Source organism: Manis javanica, chromosome 4, assembly GCF_040802235.1.
Source record: "Manis javanica isolate MJ-LG chromosome 4, MJ_LKY, whole genome shotgun sequence".
Classification (NCBI taxonomy): Eukaryota; Metazoa; Chordata; class Mammalia; order Pholidota; family Manidae; genus Manis; species Manis javanica.
Window position 1 is genome coordinate 116,757,074 of NC_133159.1, and position 19,231 is coordinate 116,776,304.

General features: G+C 47.0%; 1 protein-coding gene across 6 annotated transcripts in view; it reads right to left on the reverse strand.

Annotated features, from left to right (window-relative positions):
- ULK2 (unc-51 like autophagy activating kinase 2) overlaps window positions 1–19,231 on the reverse strand; it is a 163,639-nt gene that overhangs the window by 123,918 nt on the left and 20,490 nt on the right. For 5 of the 6 annotated variants that reach the window (XM_037012928.2, XM_037012924.2, XM_037012921.2 and 2 more), the window contains one exon: window positions 1,791–1,964. The exons of the other annotated variant lie outside the window; for it this stretch is intronic. In XM_037012928.2, coding sequence (XP_036868823.1) covers window positions 1,791–1,964 — 174 coding nt within the window. The remainder of the gene's footprint in view (window positions 1–1,790; window positions 1,965–19,231) is intronic. 6 annotated transcript variants of the gene reach the window in all.

Genomic DNA, 19,231 nt, shown 5'->3' on the forward strand with positions numbered 1-19,231 from the left:
ATGAACTCATAGAAAAAAACTTAGGCAAAAATCTCTTGGACATAAACCTGAGCAACTTCTTCATGAACATATCTCCCCAGGCAAGGGAAACAAAAGCAAAAATGAACAAGTGGGACTATATCAAGCTGAAAAGCTTCTGTACAGCAAAGGACACCATCAATAGAAGAAAAAGGTATCCTACAGTATGGGAGAATATATTCATAAATGACATATCCAATAAAGGGTTTACATCCAAAATATATAAAGAGCTCACGCACCTCAACAAACAAAAAGCAAATAATCCAGTTAAAAAATGGCACATGATATGAACAGACACTTGTCCAAAGAAGAAATTCAGATGGCCAACAGGCACATGAAAAGATGCTCCACATCACTACTCATCAGAGAAATGCAAATTAAAACCACAATGAGATATCACCTCACACCAGTAAGGATCACCACCATCCAAAAGACAAACAACAACAAATGTTGGTGAGGTTGTGGAGAAAGGGGAACCCTCCTACACTGCTGGTGGGAATGTAAATTAGTTCAACCATTTTGGAAAGCAGTATGGAGGTTCCTCAAAAAGCTCAAAATAGAAACACCATTTGACACAGGAATTCCACTTCTAGGAATTTACCCTAAGAATGCAGCATCCCAGTTTGAAAAAGACATAAGCACCCCTATGTTTACTGCAGCACTATTTACAGTAGCCAAGAAATGGAAGCAACCTAAATGTCCATCAGTAGATGAATGGATAGAGATGTGGTACAAATACACAATGGAATATTACTCAGCCATAAGAAGAAAACAAATCCTACCATTTGCAACAACATGGATGGAGCTAGAGGGTATTATGCTTAGTGAAATAAGCCAGGTGGAGAAAGACAAGCACCAATGATTTCACTCATCTGTGGAGTATAAGAACAAAGAGAAAAACTGAAGGAACAAAACAGCAGCAGACTCACAGAACCCAAGAATGGACTAACAGTTACCAAAGTGAAAGGGACCGGGGAGGATGGGTGGGAAGGGAGGGATAAAGGGGAAAAAAAGGGGGCATTACTATTAGCAGACATAATGTAGGTGGGGGGGCACAGGGAGGGCTGTACAACACAGAGTAGACATATAGTGATTCTATAGCATCTTACTACACTGATGGACAGTGACTATAATGGGGTATGTGGGTGGACTTGGTGAGGGGGGGAATCTAGTAAACACAATGTTCATGTAATTATAGATTAATGATACCAAAAAATGAAAAAAGAAAAAACACCAGGTGTAGAATTCGAACTAGTTTTTTCCTTTTCTCAATATCAGATGGAACCTACATAAAGTCAGAAATTTCTTAAATACTAATAAAAAGTTATTTTTCTAATTAAAAGAAAAGCTTTAAAAAAAAGCCAGCATTACAAACTACTTCAAATAATTCTGAGATAGATACAAGGGTGCTAAAAACTGCCAGGTCTCTTACATCCCAGATGTTAAATCCCATGAGCTATAAAGAATGAAGGTTGTTAAACTGATGCTGGCAACTGTAATATTTCAGCTTCCTTCTAACGAGGAGAAGGAGGATTTGCAGCTGGGATCCATGTTTAGAGTGCCTAAAATGGGCCCTCTGGCTCTCCTGAGATGCAGTATATGGTGCTAATAATGGAAAAGGTTCAGATATCTAAACATACCTCACTGAACTCAATATAAATTTCAAAAGTACATCAACAAAATCCATTATTCTAACAAAACTAAACTGAAATTATCTAAAAATACTGAGTTCTAAAAATTTCCTTTGCATAAAACAATGCTTGGCCATTTACCTATTTTGATGCGAATACCACTGACACTCGACTTTCTGCGACTGGCATAAGACAGCAAGATGTTCTGTGGTTTGAGATCCCTGTGGATTATGCCTTTGCTGTGCAGAGTTCGCATGGCAGCTGCAATCTGATGCAGAAACACTCTGATAGTATCCTCACTGAGAGTTCCTTTAGCTGGTAGAAAAGAGTCATATCAAAAAAAAAAGGAAAAAAGAAAAGAGTCACATCAGTGTTTAAGCACACAAAACCAAATACCATGTGCATATTCCACCAACATGAGTGAGCTGTTAGGGAGACCATGGAGGGAGTAAGTCACTGGAATTTGCATTTTTTTTTACTTTAGTAATTTAAGTCTATGAAGATATCAGATTATCTCAAAAACCTTAAGCTCTTATAAAAAGAACTTATTTACATTTGCATCTTTTGTTTTCACTAGTGTTCATTTTTGGTTTTCCTTTCTGATTTTTTACTGCTGAAGGTGCCCATGTTATTCTGAAAACCTTTCCATATGAAATTAATGAGATAAAAATAATATTAACACTTGGAAGAAATGAAATATTATGGTTTTTAAAAGCATATAAATGATACGTTAAGTGACCTTTATGGCCTCCACATCTTCAAATAAAATGAATCCCTGTGGCTTAAAAGCAGGTGCTCAACAAATGTGAGTGTCCTCTATAATCCAAAAATAAGCCCCCCATCCTATGAGTCAAATATCTGAGATAAAATCCATATTTAATTCCAACCATTACCTAAGCACAAATGAAAAATAGGTGATTCCCAGAGGATAAGCACCTCAACATAATAAAGGGTGCATACAACAAACCCACAGCCAACATCATTCTAAACAGAGAAAAGCTGAAAGCTTTTCGTCTAAGATTTGGAACAAGACAAGGATGCCCACTGTCCACACTATTATTCAACACACACAGTACTGAAGGTCCTAGCCATGGCAATCAGACAACACAAAGAAATAAAAGGTATCTAATTTGGTAAGGAAGAAGTTAAACTGTCACTGTTTGCAGATGACATGATATTGTACATAAAAAACCCTAAAGAATCCACTCCAAAACTACCAGAATTAATAACTGCATTCAGCAAAGTTGCAGGATACAAAATTAATACACAGAAATCTGTTGCATTCCTATACACTAACAAACTAGCAGAGAGAGAAATCAGGAAAACAATTCCATTTACAATAGCATCAAAAAAATAAAATGCATCGGAATAAATCTAACCAAGGAGGTGAAAAACCTATGCCCTGGAAACTACAAGACAGTCATGAGAGAAATTGAAGCAGACACAAATAAATGGAAATCTATCCTGCGCTCATGGATAGGAAGAATATTGTCAAAATGGCCATCCTGACTAAAGCAATCTACAGATTCAATGCAATCCCTATCAAAATACCAACAGCATTCTTCAATGAATTAGAGCAAATAGTTCTAAAATTCATATGGAAACACAAAAGACCCTGAATAACCAAAGCAATCCTGAGAAGGAAGAATAAATCAGGTGGAATTACGCTCCCTGATTTCAAGTTCTACTACAAAGCCACAGTAATCAAGACAATTTGGCGCAGGCAAAAGAACAGACCTATAGATCAATGGAACAGACTAGAGAGCCCAGATATAAACCCAAGCATATATGGTCAATTAATACATGATAAAGGAACCATGGATATACAATGGGGTAATGACAGCCTCTTCAACAACTGGTGTTGGCAAAACTGGATAGCTACATATTATTAAATGAACTGGATTACTGTCTAACCCCATACACAAAAGTAAACTCGAAATGGATCAAAGACCTGAATGTAAGTCATGAAACCATAAAACTCTTAGAAGAAAACAAAGGCAAAAATCTCTTGAATATAAACATGAGCAACTTTTTCCTGAAATCATTTCCTCAGGCAAGGGAAACAAAATCAAAAGTGAACAAATGGGACTGTAAGTCTGGGGAAAGAAAATCCTGAAGCAAAATACCTCTAAAAATCTAAATCAGTCAAAAGGAGAAATAAAGCTTAAAACCTGTTTATTGCTTACAAACTGCAGTCCAGAGCCATCTCTCTCCTCTGCTCCTGAAGATGCAAGCAAGCCAGCAAGCCAGCCCCTCCCTTTAAACTCTCAGGTTCAGACATGCCCTCAGTTGCCCAAGTAATTACACATTGAGATGGAGAGGAACTTCTCTCCACCCAAGGATATGCAAATGCACTAAAGCCAGGTGAGATACTCTGGAAATGTTACAATTTTATCCACAGGGCACCCCTCCAGAAATCTCGCCTTACAATCTACTCATTCCCCTTCTTCCACAATGGTCCCTAGGCAAGAAAACTGGAGCACTGTGACCAGACTAATGACATAATACCAATAGCAATAAAATTATGACAATCCTCAAGCTGGAGGATTCAGCTAGGTTCAAAGTCTTATGCAGAATAAGCCCATAGCTCGTCCATTCCATAGGCAGGCAGGAGCTGAGGGTTCAGACCAATCATCACACGGCAGCTGCAGCCAGGGGGCGCATTCAGGTCACAAGGACTGCAGGAGAAAATAACCTTAACGGTAATAAGGTACATGTTTTAATGACACCAGCAGAGTCAAATCTTGTCCATCATGTAGGATACATGCAAGAGAGACGTCTTGTGATAAAACAGTGGCAGAAATGGGATCTCATCCTAGTCTAGTATACCAGACTTTCACCCTCCTACGTGTGGGAATTACAGATGGGTCGATATATAGGGCTACAGGAGGTACATGCACTGGCCATAAAGAGAAAACAAAACTTCCACTCAAGATGCTCTTACCTCCTGGATGTTTTGCGTATACTACTATGACCTTTGGTGGCCATTCAGCTGTTATTCCAGGAACACACATGAGGCTAACTTCCAGGCCTTTTCTTACATGGCTTCTTATTCAAATGCGGCAGCACTTTCCATAGGTGAACTGACCAACTCTGTAGACTATTGGTGTCTGACTTCAGGCCAGATTTCAACAAACCGTTATACCTCTCTATCATGCCTGCCCCAGTAGGATTATATGATACATGAAATTTCCACTTTATTCCTAATTGCTGCACCCACCCTTGTAACACATGTCCAGTAAAGTGGGTACCTTGATCACTCTCAATCACCTGCAACCGGCCATGGGCTGCAAAGAGGTGCTCCAGGCCCCTCTTGGTGATTTGCTGATCTGCACAATGTGCAGGAAAAGCAACCAATAGGCCAGTAGCTGTGTCCACACAAGTCATGCCATACTGATACCCATCTCATATGGGCAGAGGCCCAATATAGTCTATTTGCCACCTGACAAGGGGTATTGGCCCCCTTACTATTGTCGCATGTTGCTGTGGGACTCGGTCTAAGTTCCTCTTAGAGCACACAAGGCACTCCTTCCAGGCTCTGCTGACTTCTTCAAAGGTCAATGGCAAGCCCCACCAACGGGCTACAGCCCACATTGTTTTTTGCCCGTGCGCAACAAACACTGGTACAGCCATTGGGCCACATCAGAGGCAGGCTTTCCTTCTAGCCAGCACACCTGGGCCAATGTGTCTGCTTCATCATTCCCTGGGGATGCCAAAGGCAAATGGCCAGTCACATGATGTACGGTAACTACCTTAGTCTGACCAGAAGCCCAGAGGTCTTGCCACAACTCTTGCCCCCAAAGGGGCCGGTGAATAACCATCCAGTTGGCATGATACCATGTCGGCAGCCACAAGTTCAAGCCCTGATAGACAGCCCAGCTTTCAGTGCAGACAACTATGGCAGAAGGCTCCTGGGTGATCACGAGCCATACTGCGCACAACTCTGCCCATTGACTGCTCTTCCCCTCTCCATCTTCCATCCATATTGTCTCAGTACTAGGATGGAAAGCCACAGCCCTCCACTTCAGGGGCTGCCAATGACTGGAGCCATCTGTTACCAAGTGTCTTCAGGTATAGGGGCTTTTCCCTCCTGATAAGGAGTCTTAGCTACCAAGGGCTGAAAAGCAAGTTCTTCCTGCTTTCCACTGGTATAGGACACTGGCCCCAATAAGTGTTGGAGTTCTCCACTTAAGGGGCAAATAGAAAGCACACTGTGCAGCTGTAAATGTGCGCCCCATTTGGCCAGTGTAGGTGTCTGTGCCACACCACTCCATGGCCTTTGGGTCCAGTCTCGCACCCACCCCGTGATGGATAGGTGGTTATTACCTTGGTCGGAGCTGTTGTGGTAATAGGCTCCATAGCCAGCAAGGCATGGTACACAGCATCCAGTTGCTGTTCTGTCAAGGTGTACCGGACCTCTGCAACTTTCTATAGTTGTGACCAGAATTCAGTAGGTTGGTGTGTCCATTCAAACCACTGCCAAAGACACCATCCATAACCATTTTCAGTTACATGAACAACTAGTTCACAGGGCCTTGATGAGTCCATTACATTCAAGGCCTGTATGGCTTTGATTGCCTGCTTGGCAGCAGTAAAAGCAGCTGCACATGTCTCATCCCAGTCCTACCTGATGCCCTTTTGTACCAACCAGTATAAGGGCATCAGAAATTTTGCCAAGGGCAGGATATGAAGGGCCCCCACCAGTAAGATGGTGAACTTTCGGCTTCTCTTCCAGGTCCTCAGTTCCCGATGGTGCCACCTGAAGACCAATCACCTCTCTCCCCCCTCCCACTCCCAGCACCTAGCCAATAGCCACCAGCCCCATAGAAGTAACGCCACAATGACCCCATGCCCCTTCCTATATAACCCAGCACCTTTCCTAATAAAGCAGATTTCTCTGGTGAATTGCTGCTGTGTGTCGCTCCTTTCCTTTCATTGGTGCCGAAACCCGGGAGAAGGGACACCCCAACTGGGCCCCGTCTTCCCCCTGACACCAGCAGCAGCTTGCCCTCTTCCTCTTTTTCCGGCGCTGGATCATCACACTCACCACTCCTCTCTGGCCTTTAGGTAAGTTTTCCCCCGGAGTGGGCCACTCTTCCCCAAGCTATCGCAGTGCCATTGACCATGATCATCCGGCAAGGCCCTGACGCTCACAACGAGGAGGGAACTCTCCCAGCCTCAGGCCTTCACGGCTACAGGGGACCCTCAGGCCCCTCCTCCGACAGTCATAAATGCACTCACCGCCCCTACCATCAGTGCCAAAACTTTTTAAGCAAAATTTCCCCAGGATGGGCCACTCTCCCCGAGCTACAACAGTGCCATTGACCGTGATCATCCAGCAAGGCCCTGACGCTCGGGGATGAAGAGGGAACTCTCTCCGCCTCAGGACTTCACGTCTGCGGCGGACACTCAGGCCCTCCTCCAACAGCCATAAACGAGGTGACTCCTTTGCGGATGAGAACGCTCCCCTTTTTCCCCCCTCCTCCTTCCGTTCCGTCCGCCAAAATCCATTCCATCCTCCAAAAATTCTTAGTACTAGGTACATCGTAACTCTGGCACTCTGCCTTCTTAGAGAAGTCTGGGTGACGACCCACACTTCCTAAGAAACTCTGACTCATATACGAGTTTCCACAGACCACCAAGGATCATCGGGGATGCCCTTTGTCTCTTTGCGGTCTGCTTCCAGTCCAAGGATCTCCATTCGTCTTCCCCCACTTGTCTCCTTCTTTGTCTTTAGCCATGGGAGCCTCCTCATCCCTCCCTGCAAGTTCACCTTTTGAATGCCTGCTCAAGCATCTGGCTACCCTCTCCCTGACACCTGATATAAAACCAAAACTTCTTCGTAAATACTGCTCCCAAGATTGGCCAACATACCCCCTAGACAATAACAACCAATGGCCCGCAGGGGGAACTCTTGATCCTAACCTCACTCGCGATCTTTTTAACTACTGCCAGCAACTGAAAAAATGGAAGGAGATTACCTATATCAAAGCTTTTCGACTCCTAGCTCAAAATCCGAGCCTCTGCACCACCAGTTCCCCACCCCAAGTTCTCCTAGCCTGCAAGCCGTCTCCCTCCCCTCCACACACTCCCAGTCCCTCCTCAAATACCTTTGACTCAGCTGACGAGCCTCCGCCATACAGGCTTCCCCCCTCGGCCCCTCCCCCTCCTACAACCACTCCACCCTCCACCACCGTCACCGCGGCCTCCACCCCCGCAGAAGCCTCCCGTCCCTTCCCTTCCCCCTCCTCTCCAACAGCCCCTCCACCTTCCTCTACCACCGCCGTCGCCACTGCCTCCTCGCCCGCAGAAGACTCCCATCCTCTCCCTTCCCCCTTCTCTCCTCCCTCCACCACCATCTCCTCCCCCACCTCACTACCTCTGCCTCCATCCCCCTCACCTTCCTCCCACCTGCAGATCAAGCCGAAGCCTTTCAGCCCCCCTCTAACTAACTCCCAGGAGCTTCCTCCGTCTTTGCCCCCTCAGACACGGTCCTGAGGGCCTCCCAAAATTATTGCATCTTTGCTCCCATCACCTGTATCCCCCCCACAGACTGAGCCAGAACCCTTCAGTCCCCCTCAGACTCAGTCCCGAGGGCCTCCCAAAATTATCGCCCCCCCCTCCAGGAAGTAGCAGGATCCGAAGGCATCGTGCGCGTTCATGTCCCTTTCTCCTTAGGAGATTTAGCCCAACTAGAGAAATGCCTAGGTTACTTTTTCACTGATCCCACGACATACATCAGGGAGTTTCAATGGACCCTCCAGTCTTACAGCCTCACACATCATGACATTTTCATGCTCCTGGCCAATACTCTCCTCCCTGAAGAGCATAGACGAGTTTGGGACTTCTCCCAAACGCACGCTACCGAAACCCACAGGACTGACCCCACCTATCCCCCTGGCCCCACTGCTGTCCCCGAACAAGACCCACACTGGGATTATAACACCGCCATGGGTCTCCGCTCTCGAGATATTTTTGCCTCCTGCTTAATAGCAGGTCCAAAAAAGGCAGCTCGTAAAGTAGTCAATTTTCAAAAGCTCCAAGACATAATTCAAAACAGAGACAAAACCCCCTCCGAATTCTTAGACAGACTCACTCAAGCCCTATTATAATATACCAGCCTGGACCCAGAAACGCCTGATAGAAGACATGCCCTTATGACATACTTCCTAGCTCAAAGCTACCCCAACATTAAAGCTAAACTCAAAAAGTTAGAACAGGGCCCTGCTACCCCCCACAGACTGAGGTCCTAACAGTAGCCTTTAAAGTCTTCCATAACTGGAAGGAGGAGAAAGAATGCCATAAACAAAAGGCTGATGAGGCCAATTTCCAAATGTTGGCCCAGCTGATAAAACCACAACCTGGGCGCCCCTCTAAAACAAGCCCCCCCAGGAGCTTCTTTCAAGTGCAGAAAAGAGGGGCATTGGTCAAGGGCGTGCCCCTCCCCCAGATCTCCTACCACCCCATGCCCCAAATGCCACAAAAAGGGCCACTGGGGGTCTGATTGTCCAACCACCCGAACGGGACGCTGGACAAACAACCCCCATCCTAAGCCCGCCGTCGTGGGGCTGGCAGAAGAAGACTGACAGGGCCCGGGGCTTCTCGCCTGACCATTTCCATCACCAAAGCAGGAGCCCAAGGTTACTTTAATACTAGACGGTCGCCCCATCTCCTTCCTCCTAGATACAGGAGCCACCTTCTCAGTCTTGCGAGAATACCGGGGCCCTACCATGCCTGCATTACTCCTATAGTCGGGGTAGGAGGTAAACAGATTTTCCCATTAAACACCCCCCCCTTTTACGCACAATCCAAGACAATCCCATACCTTTCTCCCACTCCTTCCTGGTTATGCCCCAGTGTCCCATCCCTTTACTAGGACGGGACATCCTTTCTCTCCTCCACGTTTCCATAACTAACTATATCCACTCCCACAGCCCCCAGTACTCCCTTTCTGATGGCCCTCATAGCCAATGACCCCCCGCTACCCAAAGAAAGCTCCAGTTCCACCCTCATACACCCTGTAAATCCCAAAGTTTGGGACATTACAAGCCCCTCCGTGGCTCTATGTCCTCCTGCCTCTATCAAATTATGTGAACCCTCTCAGTATATTTGTCACGCCCAATACCCCCTAACCCTTCAGCCCTCATAAGCCTCCAACCCATCATTCAAGATCTCTTAAACAAAAATTACCTCAGACGCACTCACTCCCTGTTTAATACCCCCATATTAGCTGTTAAAAAAACCAACGGATCTTTCCACCTCATCCAAGAAGTTCGCCTCATCAACATGGCCGTTGTCCCTATCCATCCCTTAGTTCCAAATCCATACACCCTTTTATCGCAGATCTCTGCCTCAGCATCCCACTTCTCCATCCTAGATCTCAACGACGCATTTTTTTCTATCCCTCTGGACCCCTCCTCCCAAGATTTTTTCGCCTTCACCTGGACAGACCCATACACAAGACACTCTGAACAACTCACTTGGACAGTTTTGCCACAAGGCTTCTGAGATAGTCCCCATATTTTTGGGCAGGTCCTAGCTCAGGACCTCAAACAGTTTCATCATGATCACTCCGAGTCCACCTTATTACAATACGTAGACGTTCTTCTACTCTGCAGTCCCTCGTGAGAACAGACTCAACTTGACACTGCCTCTCTACTTAACCTTCTAGCTTCCAGAGGTTACCAGGTATCCCCCATCAAACCTCAAATCTCTTCCCCTTCTGTCACTTACCTCAGATTCCTTCTGTCTCAGCAAAGAAAGTCCATTACTTTAGACATAAAGCGGCTCCTCTCTGACCTGCCTATTCCTAAAACCAAGAGAGAAATCCTTTCCTTTCTAGGCCTGGCTGGGTATTTTAGAGCGTGGATCCCTAACTTCTCCCTGTTGGCAAGACCCCTATATGACCTCAGCAAGGGCCCCCCTGAAGAACCATTATCATCCTCACCCCGACACTCCTTCATTAAGCTCCGTCAAGTCCTTGTGGAAGCCCCAGTTCTCCATCTCCCTGATTTGTCGAAACCCTTCTCATTATACATTCATGAGAGGTCCAGTCAAGCTCTAGGAGTCCTAGGCCAATATGATAGCCCATCCTTTGCCCCACTAGCTCATCACTCCAAGCAATTACACCCCACAGTTCGGGGATGGGCCCCCTGCCTACGGGCATTAGCTGCTGAACAGCTCTTGCAGAAGGAAGCTCATAAACTAACATTCAGGGCGCCCCTTACCATTCTGTCCCCACATCACCTAAAAGAACTCTAAACCTACAAAAGTTTACAGACCCTCCCTCCCTCCAGACTCCTGACCTTACTGTCCTCTTTCCTCAAAAATCCAGACATTTCTTTCCTCCCCTGCCAGCCCCTGAATCCGGCCACTCTTCTTCCTCTACCCTACTCTCCTCATACTCCCTCACATGATTGCCTGGAAGCCCTTCACAACTTCCTTCCGTGCCACTCCACGATCTCTGAAGGAGCCCTCTCACACTCTGACCTCATCTGGTTTACTGATGGGTCCTCCATTAAACAGGAGGTCACCCACTATGCAGGATACGCAGTAGTGTCCCTCGAAGACATCACTGAGCCATGAGCCCTACCCCCTGGTACAACCAATCAACAGGCCAAACTCATTGCAGCCACCAGAGCTTGCACTTTGGCCCAGGACACGTCTCTCACTGACTCAAAATACATATTCCACATTCTCTTGTCTCACGTGGCAGTATGGAAAGAACGAGGCCTCCTCACCACAAAAGGAAATTCCATAACTAATTCAGCCTTAATTGCTAAACTTCTAGAGGCTTCACAACTCCCACACCGACTAGGCATAGTCCACTGCAAATCACATCAAAAAGATGACTCCCCATTGCAATAAGTAACAACAAAGCAAACAGAGTAGCCCGGTCAGTTGCCCTATCAGAAGACACACCAGACAACAATCCATCTGCCCTTGTGGTTTTACTCTTATCACAAGACACCCTCTGTTCCCAGGACAAAGAGTCTCTCTTCCGCTTCTTACACGATCTGTTCCATCCCAGCCCCCAATCCTTGATCCATTTTTTACAATCCTTTCTTTCTTTCTCTCCTGAAGACAAAACCCTCCTCAACCAAAGCACCCGCAGGTGCACTATCTACCAATGCACTAACCCTAATACCCCCCTCAAGGCCCTACCCTTCCCGGCTCATCAAGCAAGGGGTAATGTCCCCGCCACAGATTGGCAAATAGACTTCACTAACATGCCCCCTGTACGGCATACCAGATACCTACTCGTGTTAGTAGATATATTGTCAGGATGGGTCGAAGCTTTCCCCACCACTAACAAACGAGCATCCGCGGTTGCCTCTATCCTCCTCACCCAGATCTTTCCTAGGTTCAGGATGCCCACTTCCCTCCAATCAGATAACGGACCTGAGTTCACTGCCCAAATTATCCAGAACCTCTCCAAGTCGCTCTCACTCCCCTGGCATTTATATTGTCCTTATCGACCACAAGCTTCGGGAAAAGTAGAAAGAGCCAATATGACTCTAAAGGACATCCTGACCAAACAATCTCTAGAACTACACCTTGACTGGGTTCGCTTACTTCCCTTAGCCCTACTCCGCATTCGGGCCCTCCCAAAGAACCCCTCCTTCTTGTCGCCTTTTGAGATCATGTACGGCCGCCCCATTCTACCCCCGGGGCTCCCTTCCCACAAAGGACCAATTCCTCCCAATATGGCCCTTCCGCTACTCTCCCTCCTCCGCACTGAATTGTGGAAATATCAGGATTGGCTCCTTCCTGATCCATCTGCCTCCCAAAATCCTCCTATCTTACAGCCTGGCCAACTAGTGTTTTATAAGCCGCCAGAGGATCGGCCCTCTCTCACCCTGAAATGGGAAGGTCCACACCCAGTTATTCTCTGCACCCCCTCGGCCGCTAAGCTCTCACTGCCTGATAACTCTGTCACCCCTTGGATTCATATCTCCAGGTTGAAACCAAATACCCAGGACCCACCTTCTCTGGACACCCAAGACCCATCAGTCACAATCCAGAGTTCTTCGGATACAGCCCAAGATGCTGTCTACTCTACCACGCCTCATCCATCTGATCCCTTGAAACTCCACATCTCCCGTTCACCCCCTTTGCCTTCCATACCCGAATCATGACTTTTTCCTCCTTTACTGCTCTCTCGCTTTTTTTCCTCATTCCTATTCTCCTCCCGCCACCCCAGTCCCCTTTGTATGGCGATTCAAAGTCAGACAGACTTACATACAGCATCAAACAAAAGTTACTGCCCTCATTGCCACATCAGACTGCCCTCTGAAAGGCTGCTCTGAGCCTTTATACCTCCACTTTCCTCCCTCCACCGAAGTGTTTACTAGCAACTACCTTTATTCTCCCTACCTCTGCTTCCTCAATGACCAAAGACAAGCCTATTGCAGGTGATGGCAAGACACCTACGGGGGATGTCCCTACTGGTCTTGCACCATTCACTACATGGATAACTTCCAGTACCCACAGTATTACTCCTCCAACCATTTCATGAAATATCCCAACGGCTCATTCTCCTTATCAATCCCAGATCCCTGGGACTCTCGATGGGCCGCCGGAGTCACAGCCTCAGTTTACTATGGGGGGGTCCTTGACCCCCCCACGCTACCCTTCATATCTCTCAAGAGTATGTTCCCTCTCACTCCCAGATCTCTCAAGTTGCATCAGATATCGGACATTCCGAAAAAGTCATTATCCAAACTCTTGACGGCGCCTCTTCATCTTCTTATTCCTCCTACTCTTGGTTACAGCTCATTCAAGACACCACCATCTTTCTCAACCACACCCTCAACACCGCCAATTGTTTCTTGTGCACATCATTACAGTGCCCACTGCTGGCCACCGTGCCCCTTAATATTTCCAACTACTCCTTCCATGCAGAAGGACAACCCCTCCACCCCCTGGCAGACATACCCCTATGGGAACCAGAATATGCAGATAATCTCACCATCCACCACTGTGTAGGCCCAACTCCACCCCCCTCCAGCACACTTTACTGCCTATCTACACCCCTATCTCTTGCTCTAAGAATTTTATGCAACCGGGACACTTCTTTTGGTGTAATGGCAGTCTTTTCAACTCACTGCCTCCCAACTCCGATACACCCTGCATTCTCGTCACCCTAATCCCACAGTTTACACTTTACAGCATGGCAGAATTTCTTGAGCTCCAACCTCCCTTGCCCTTGTGCACAAAAAGAGCTGCTTTCCTTCCCATCATGGTTGGTATCTCTTTGACCACCTCAGCCATTGGGGCAGGCTTTTTGGGAGGAGCCTTGGGTCACCCTCTATGAGCAATTAGAGATCTCAATGCCAAACTTGAGGGAGCCCTGACATCCACTGCCGATTCCCTAGCCTCTCTCCAAAGACAGGTCACTTCGCTAGCTAAGGTCATCCTTCAAAACCAGCGGGCCTTAGATCTGCTTACAGCCAAAAAGGGCAGCACCTGTGTCTTCCTTCGAAAGGAGTGCTGCTATTACATCAACGAATCTGGCATTGTAGAAACTGACATTACCAAACTCACCGACCTTGCCTCCAGCCTCCACTCTGATTCCAATTCCAACACATTCTCTTCAATACTAACATACCCCCTCCTTACCTGGCTCTGGCCCATTGCAGGCCCCATAATAATCATTCTTCTCACCTGTCTCTTCTTACCCTGTATAATAAAGTTCATCAAATCCCAAGTTGGAAAAATCTCTAATCAAACTTTCAACCAGCTTTTACTCAGGAACTATCAGCTTCTGGCCACAGAAGATCCCTCACGTTCACGTAACCTCCTCACCACACACTGAGATGGACCCCTCTCTCTGCTGGAAACTGTTCCTGGGAACAATAGCCGCAGACGCCTAGCTTCTGGCACCCGTATCCTCTTGGTACCATTGGAATCAACAAGTCCTCAACCTATGGTTACAGGGAACCTTCATTGATTTCCAACCTGAAGAAGTCCACATCTACTCGTCCTTACTGTGGGGAGTCCTATCAACCCTTTCCTCCCAGTCCTCAAGCCCTCACTCCCTTCTCCGCCCCCATTCAACAGGAAGCAGAGAGAAAGCAATGTCCACAACCCCATAGAGGAGAAAGGGGGAATGAAGGGCCCCCACCAGTAAGATGGTGAACTTTCGGCTTCTCTTCCGGGTCCTCGGTTCCCGACGGCGCCACCTGAAGCCCAATCACCTCTCACCCCCCTCCCAATCCCAGCACCTAGCCAACAGCCCCAGCCCTGTAGAAGTAACACCACAATCACCCCATGCCCCTTCCTATATAACCCAGCACCTTTCCCTAATAAAGCGGAATTCTCTGGTGAATTGCTGCTGTGTGTCACTCCTTTCCTTTCAGGATAAACTCTCTCCAGTAGCCCAAAAGACCCAAAAACTCTTGTAATACTGTCACAGTGGTAGCGGTGGGGAAAGACTGCACCTTGTCTGTAACTGCTTCCAGAACAACTTTAGTTTTACCCAACCAGACAAGCCCAAAAAATTTCACAGACAAACCAGGTCCCTGAACCTTGGTGCTGTTCACAGCCCATCCTTTTTCCTATAGATGTTGCAACAGTCTAGGATCTGCCCCTTCTAAATCTGAAAGAGAATCAGGCATGAGCATAGTATCATCAATGTAATTATACAACTGCCCTGTTTTCAGTTTTCTCCATGTGGCCAAGTCCTGGGCTACAAGTCCATGACAGATGGTGGGACTGTGGAGATATCCCTGTGTAAGGACAGTGAATAACCACTGCCGGCCTTTGTGAAGGCAAATTGTTCCTGGCTCTTCTATACTATGTCAATAGAGAAGAAAGCATTAGCAAAGTCTACTACATAATGATATGTTTCCAGTTCATGGCTGAGGGTATCCTTTGCATGTCTGCTATAGAGGGGACAGCAGCATGCAAAGGGGATGTGACTTTATTCAATTCCCTGTAGTCTACAGTCATACACCAGGAGCCATCTGGCTTTCTTACTGGCCACACTGGGGAATTAAAAGGACTATGAGTGGGCTTTATGATGCCCACCCTCTCCAACTTCTGTAGAGTTTCTCCAATTTCCTTGTACCCCCCAGGAAATTCATACCACTTAATATTTGTCACCCGCCGAAGTACAGGCAGAGCTACAGGTGGAAGCTTAGCATGTCCCCTCAGAACTGCCTTTACCACATGTACCCTCAGTCTGACCTCACCTGCAGTGGTCTGTATCTACTCCCAAAATATATTCAGGGATGGGAGAAATGTACACAGTATACTCCTTTGGGGGTAAACGCCCTATCCCCAACGAGATTTGGGCTTTCTTCACTCTAATTGCCTTCCCTCCATAGCCATCTATCACAGTAGGGGGCCCAGGAAATCGCTCAGTGTTGCCATGAATCAAAGAACACTCAGCTCCTGTGTCCACCAGCGCCAGGATACGTTGTACATTCACAGGGGACCAATGAACTGCTAATCTTACATGTGGCCTCTGTCCCCTGCATGTCCTCCAAGGTGGGGACTTTGATCCCCCCTCAGTCGAGCCGCGATGCCCAATCATCCTTCTGTGGGGGTGAGGGCCCAGGCGAATCCTGAGTGCTGTCTCCCATGAAGTTTTGCAGGGACACAGGCCGGGCATGAGGTCTTGACTCTGGTTTCCCGGACCTCAGCGGCTGGAACTGCTGCTCTGGCTTTAATTGGTGCCACAGTTCTAACAAGATTCTATTGGTCTTCCCATTGAGTTTTTCTTTCACTACCCCAGCCTTTATCAAATCAACCCACATCTGGGTCCTCAAGACCTTCACGGGGCCCTTTGCACCTCTCCTTTCAGTCATGGCACATACTTCCCTGCATGCCTTTATTGTTTCAACCTCACCCAGACCTGCTGAAGTACGAGTAGCCTCACTTATGGGTTGCCCTAGGTGGGGGGCAAAAGTATTCACTAGGGATCCAAAGAGACATGTGGGAGCTGTATGCAGCACCAGGTTTCTCAATACTATAGTGAACACCTCTTCATCAGGGCCCTGGAGGTTCATATTATAGATGATGTTTTTCATACCCAATTCCTACAGTACCTGTTGGAGCTCTGTATACATTTTCCAACTACCAGGAAAATATGGTAAATCACCCTGATTAGGCCAAACTACCCTGATGGCAGCTGTCAGCCATTGTAGAACTGTCTGATTCCCTGACATGTGATAGGCACTTTGCAACTGCTGCCAGGGGGAAGGGTGAGTCATCAGGGAAGCCATTCTACTCATCTCAGTACCTGACACAACAATGTTTTCCATTCCCATATCCCAGAGACATAAAAGCCATGTAGGCAGATTCCAATGGCCTCTGCCTATACTGTACGCTCATGTCCACCAGCTCATCCTGGGTATAGGGGCAGAGCATGGAGTGCTCCCCAACCTGGGGAGGGGCTGCTCCTCCCCCTGAGGAGCCTGCAGTTGTTTTGTTTTTATTTTCTTAATTAGAGCTGGGTGGGCCTTTAAAACAGAAGATGGTACCTCCAGTGGTGGCCTGGGTAGCAGATTTGCCCATGGCCCCGCCTCCTCCTCTTCTCCCTCGGGCTTCTCCAACAACAGCTCCTCCACCACTTCTAGAGCTGAAGGCACTACTCTTTCCTCCCCGACCCCCAGGGCCTCCTGTGACACAGCTTTTCCTGCTGCCTCCCCCCTCGCTGCTGCTAAGGAGTATTCTAGGAGCATAGCCTGCCTTTTCAGTAACTGTCTCTCTTCTTTAACAGCATCCCATACGTTATCACTGAGCTCCTCCAAGCGATGCTGAAGTGTGTCTCTCTCCTGCCTGAGTCCCGTGATAATCCTTTCTCCTGTATGACATTTTCCACTATCTCAATGAAAAGAGACCTTACAATGCCAGCCACTACATGGCCCCCTAAGGTCTCCAAGCAGTCTTCCAACTCACGGAGGGCTAATTATGCAGCTTCTGGTGTTTCCACCCTTACTCAGTTCTGGGGAAGGCCCCACCCCTCTAGGATGTACTTTACCCTAGACCAATTCTCCACTAGGGGTTCCCAACTTGGAAGCCCCACAGCTGAGGGGTTAATAACAGGTGAAGCAGGACTCTCTGCCGCTGCATCCGCTGCGGCCTCCCCACCATCCACAGGAGCAGCCCTCCTAAAGGTCGCACACACTGTGACAGATTTTGGGTTGAGAGGCACCCAACCAATTGTCACCAAATGTAAGTCCTGGGAGAGGAAATCCCAGGGCAAAATACTTGTAAAAACCAAAATCAGTCAAAGGGAGAAATAAAGTTTAAAACACATTTATTGCTTACAAACTGCAGTCCAGGGCCATCTCTCTCCTCTGCTCCTGAAGAAACAAGCAAACCAGCAAGCCCCTCCCTTTAAACTCTCAGGTTCAGATACACCCTCAGTTTCCCAGGTAATTACACACTGATATGGAGATGAACGACTCTCCACCCCTGAGGATATGCAAATGCACTAAACCCAGGTGAGATACTCTGGAAATGTTACAATTTTACCCACAGGTACAATATCAAACTAAAAAGCTTCTATATAGCAAGGACACAATCAGCAGAACAAAAAGGGCATCCTACACTATGGGAGAATATATGATTTATCTGATAAGGCTTTAACATCTAAATAAAATAAAGAACTCACACACCTTAATACCCAAAAAACAAATAATCCAATTGAAATGGGTGGAGGATCTCAATAGACACTTCTCCAAAGAAGAAATACAGGCACCTGAAAAGATGCTCCACGTCACTAATCATCAGGGAAATGCAAATTAACACCACAATGAGATATCACCTCACACCAGTTAGGATGGCCAACATCCAAAAGACAAGAACAACAAATGCTGGTGAGGATGCGGAGAAAGGGGAACTCTCCTACACTGCTGGCGGGAATGTAAGCTGGTTCAACCATTGTGGAAAGCAGTAGGGAGGTTACTCAAAAGACTAAAAATAGAAATAACCATTTGTCCCAGGAATTCCACTCCTAGGAATTTACTTGAAGAAAACAAGATCCCTGATTCAAAAAGACATATGCACCCATATGTTTATCACAGCACTATTTACAAAAGCCAAGATATAGAAGGAACCTAAGAGTCCATCAGTAGATGAATTGATAAAGAAAATGTGGTACATATACACAGTGGAATATTATTCAGCCATAAAAATAAAAGAAATCCTATAAAAGAAAAATAAAAAAAATAAAAGAAAAAATAAAAGAAAACAACACAGATGGATCTAGAGGGTATTATGCTCAATGAAGTAGGCCAGGTGGAGAAACAAATACCAAATGACTTCACTCATTTGTATCACAACAAAGCAAAACCGAAGGAACAGGGAGGAGTCAAGATGGCGGCGTGAGTAGTTCAGAGGAAATCTCCTCCCAAAAACATATGTATTTTTGAAAATACAACAAATAGAACTATTCCTAAAAGAGAGACCAGTGGATACAGTACAACAGCCAGGCTACATCTGCATCTGTGAGAACTCAGCATCACATGAAGGGGGTAAGATACAAGCCGCAGCCCAGCGGGACCTGAGCACCACTCCCACCCCAGCTCCCCAGCAGGATGAAAGAAGTTAGACCGGCGAGGAAGTGGGAG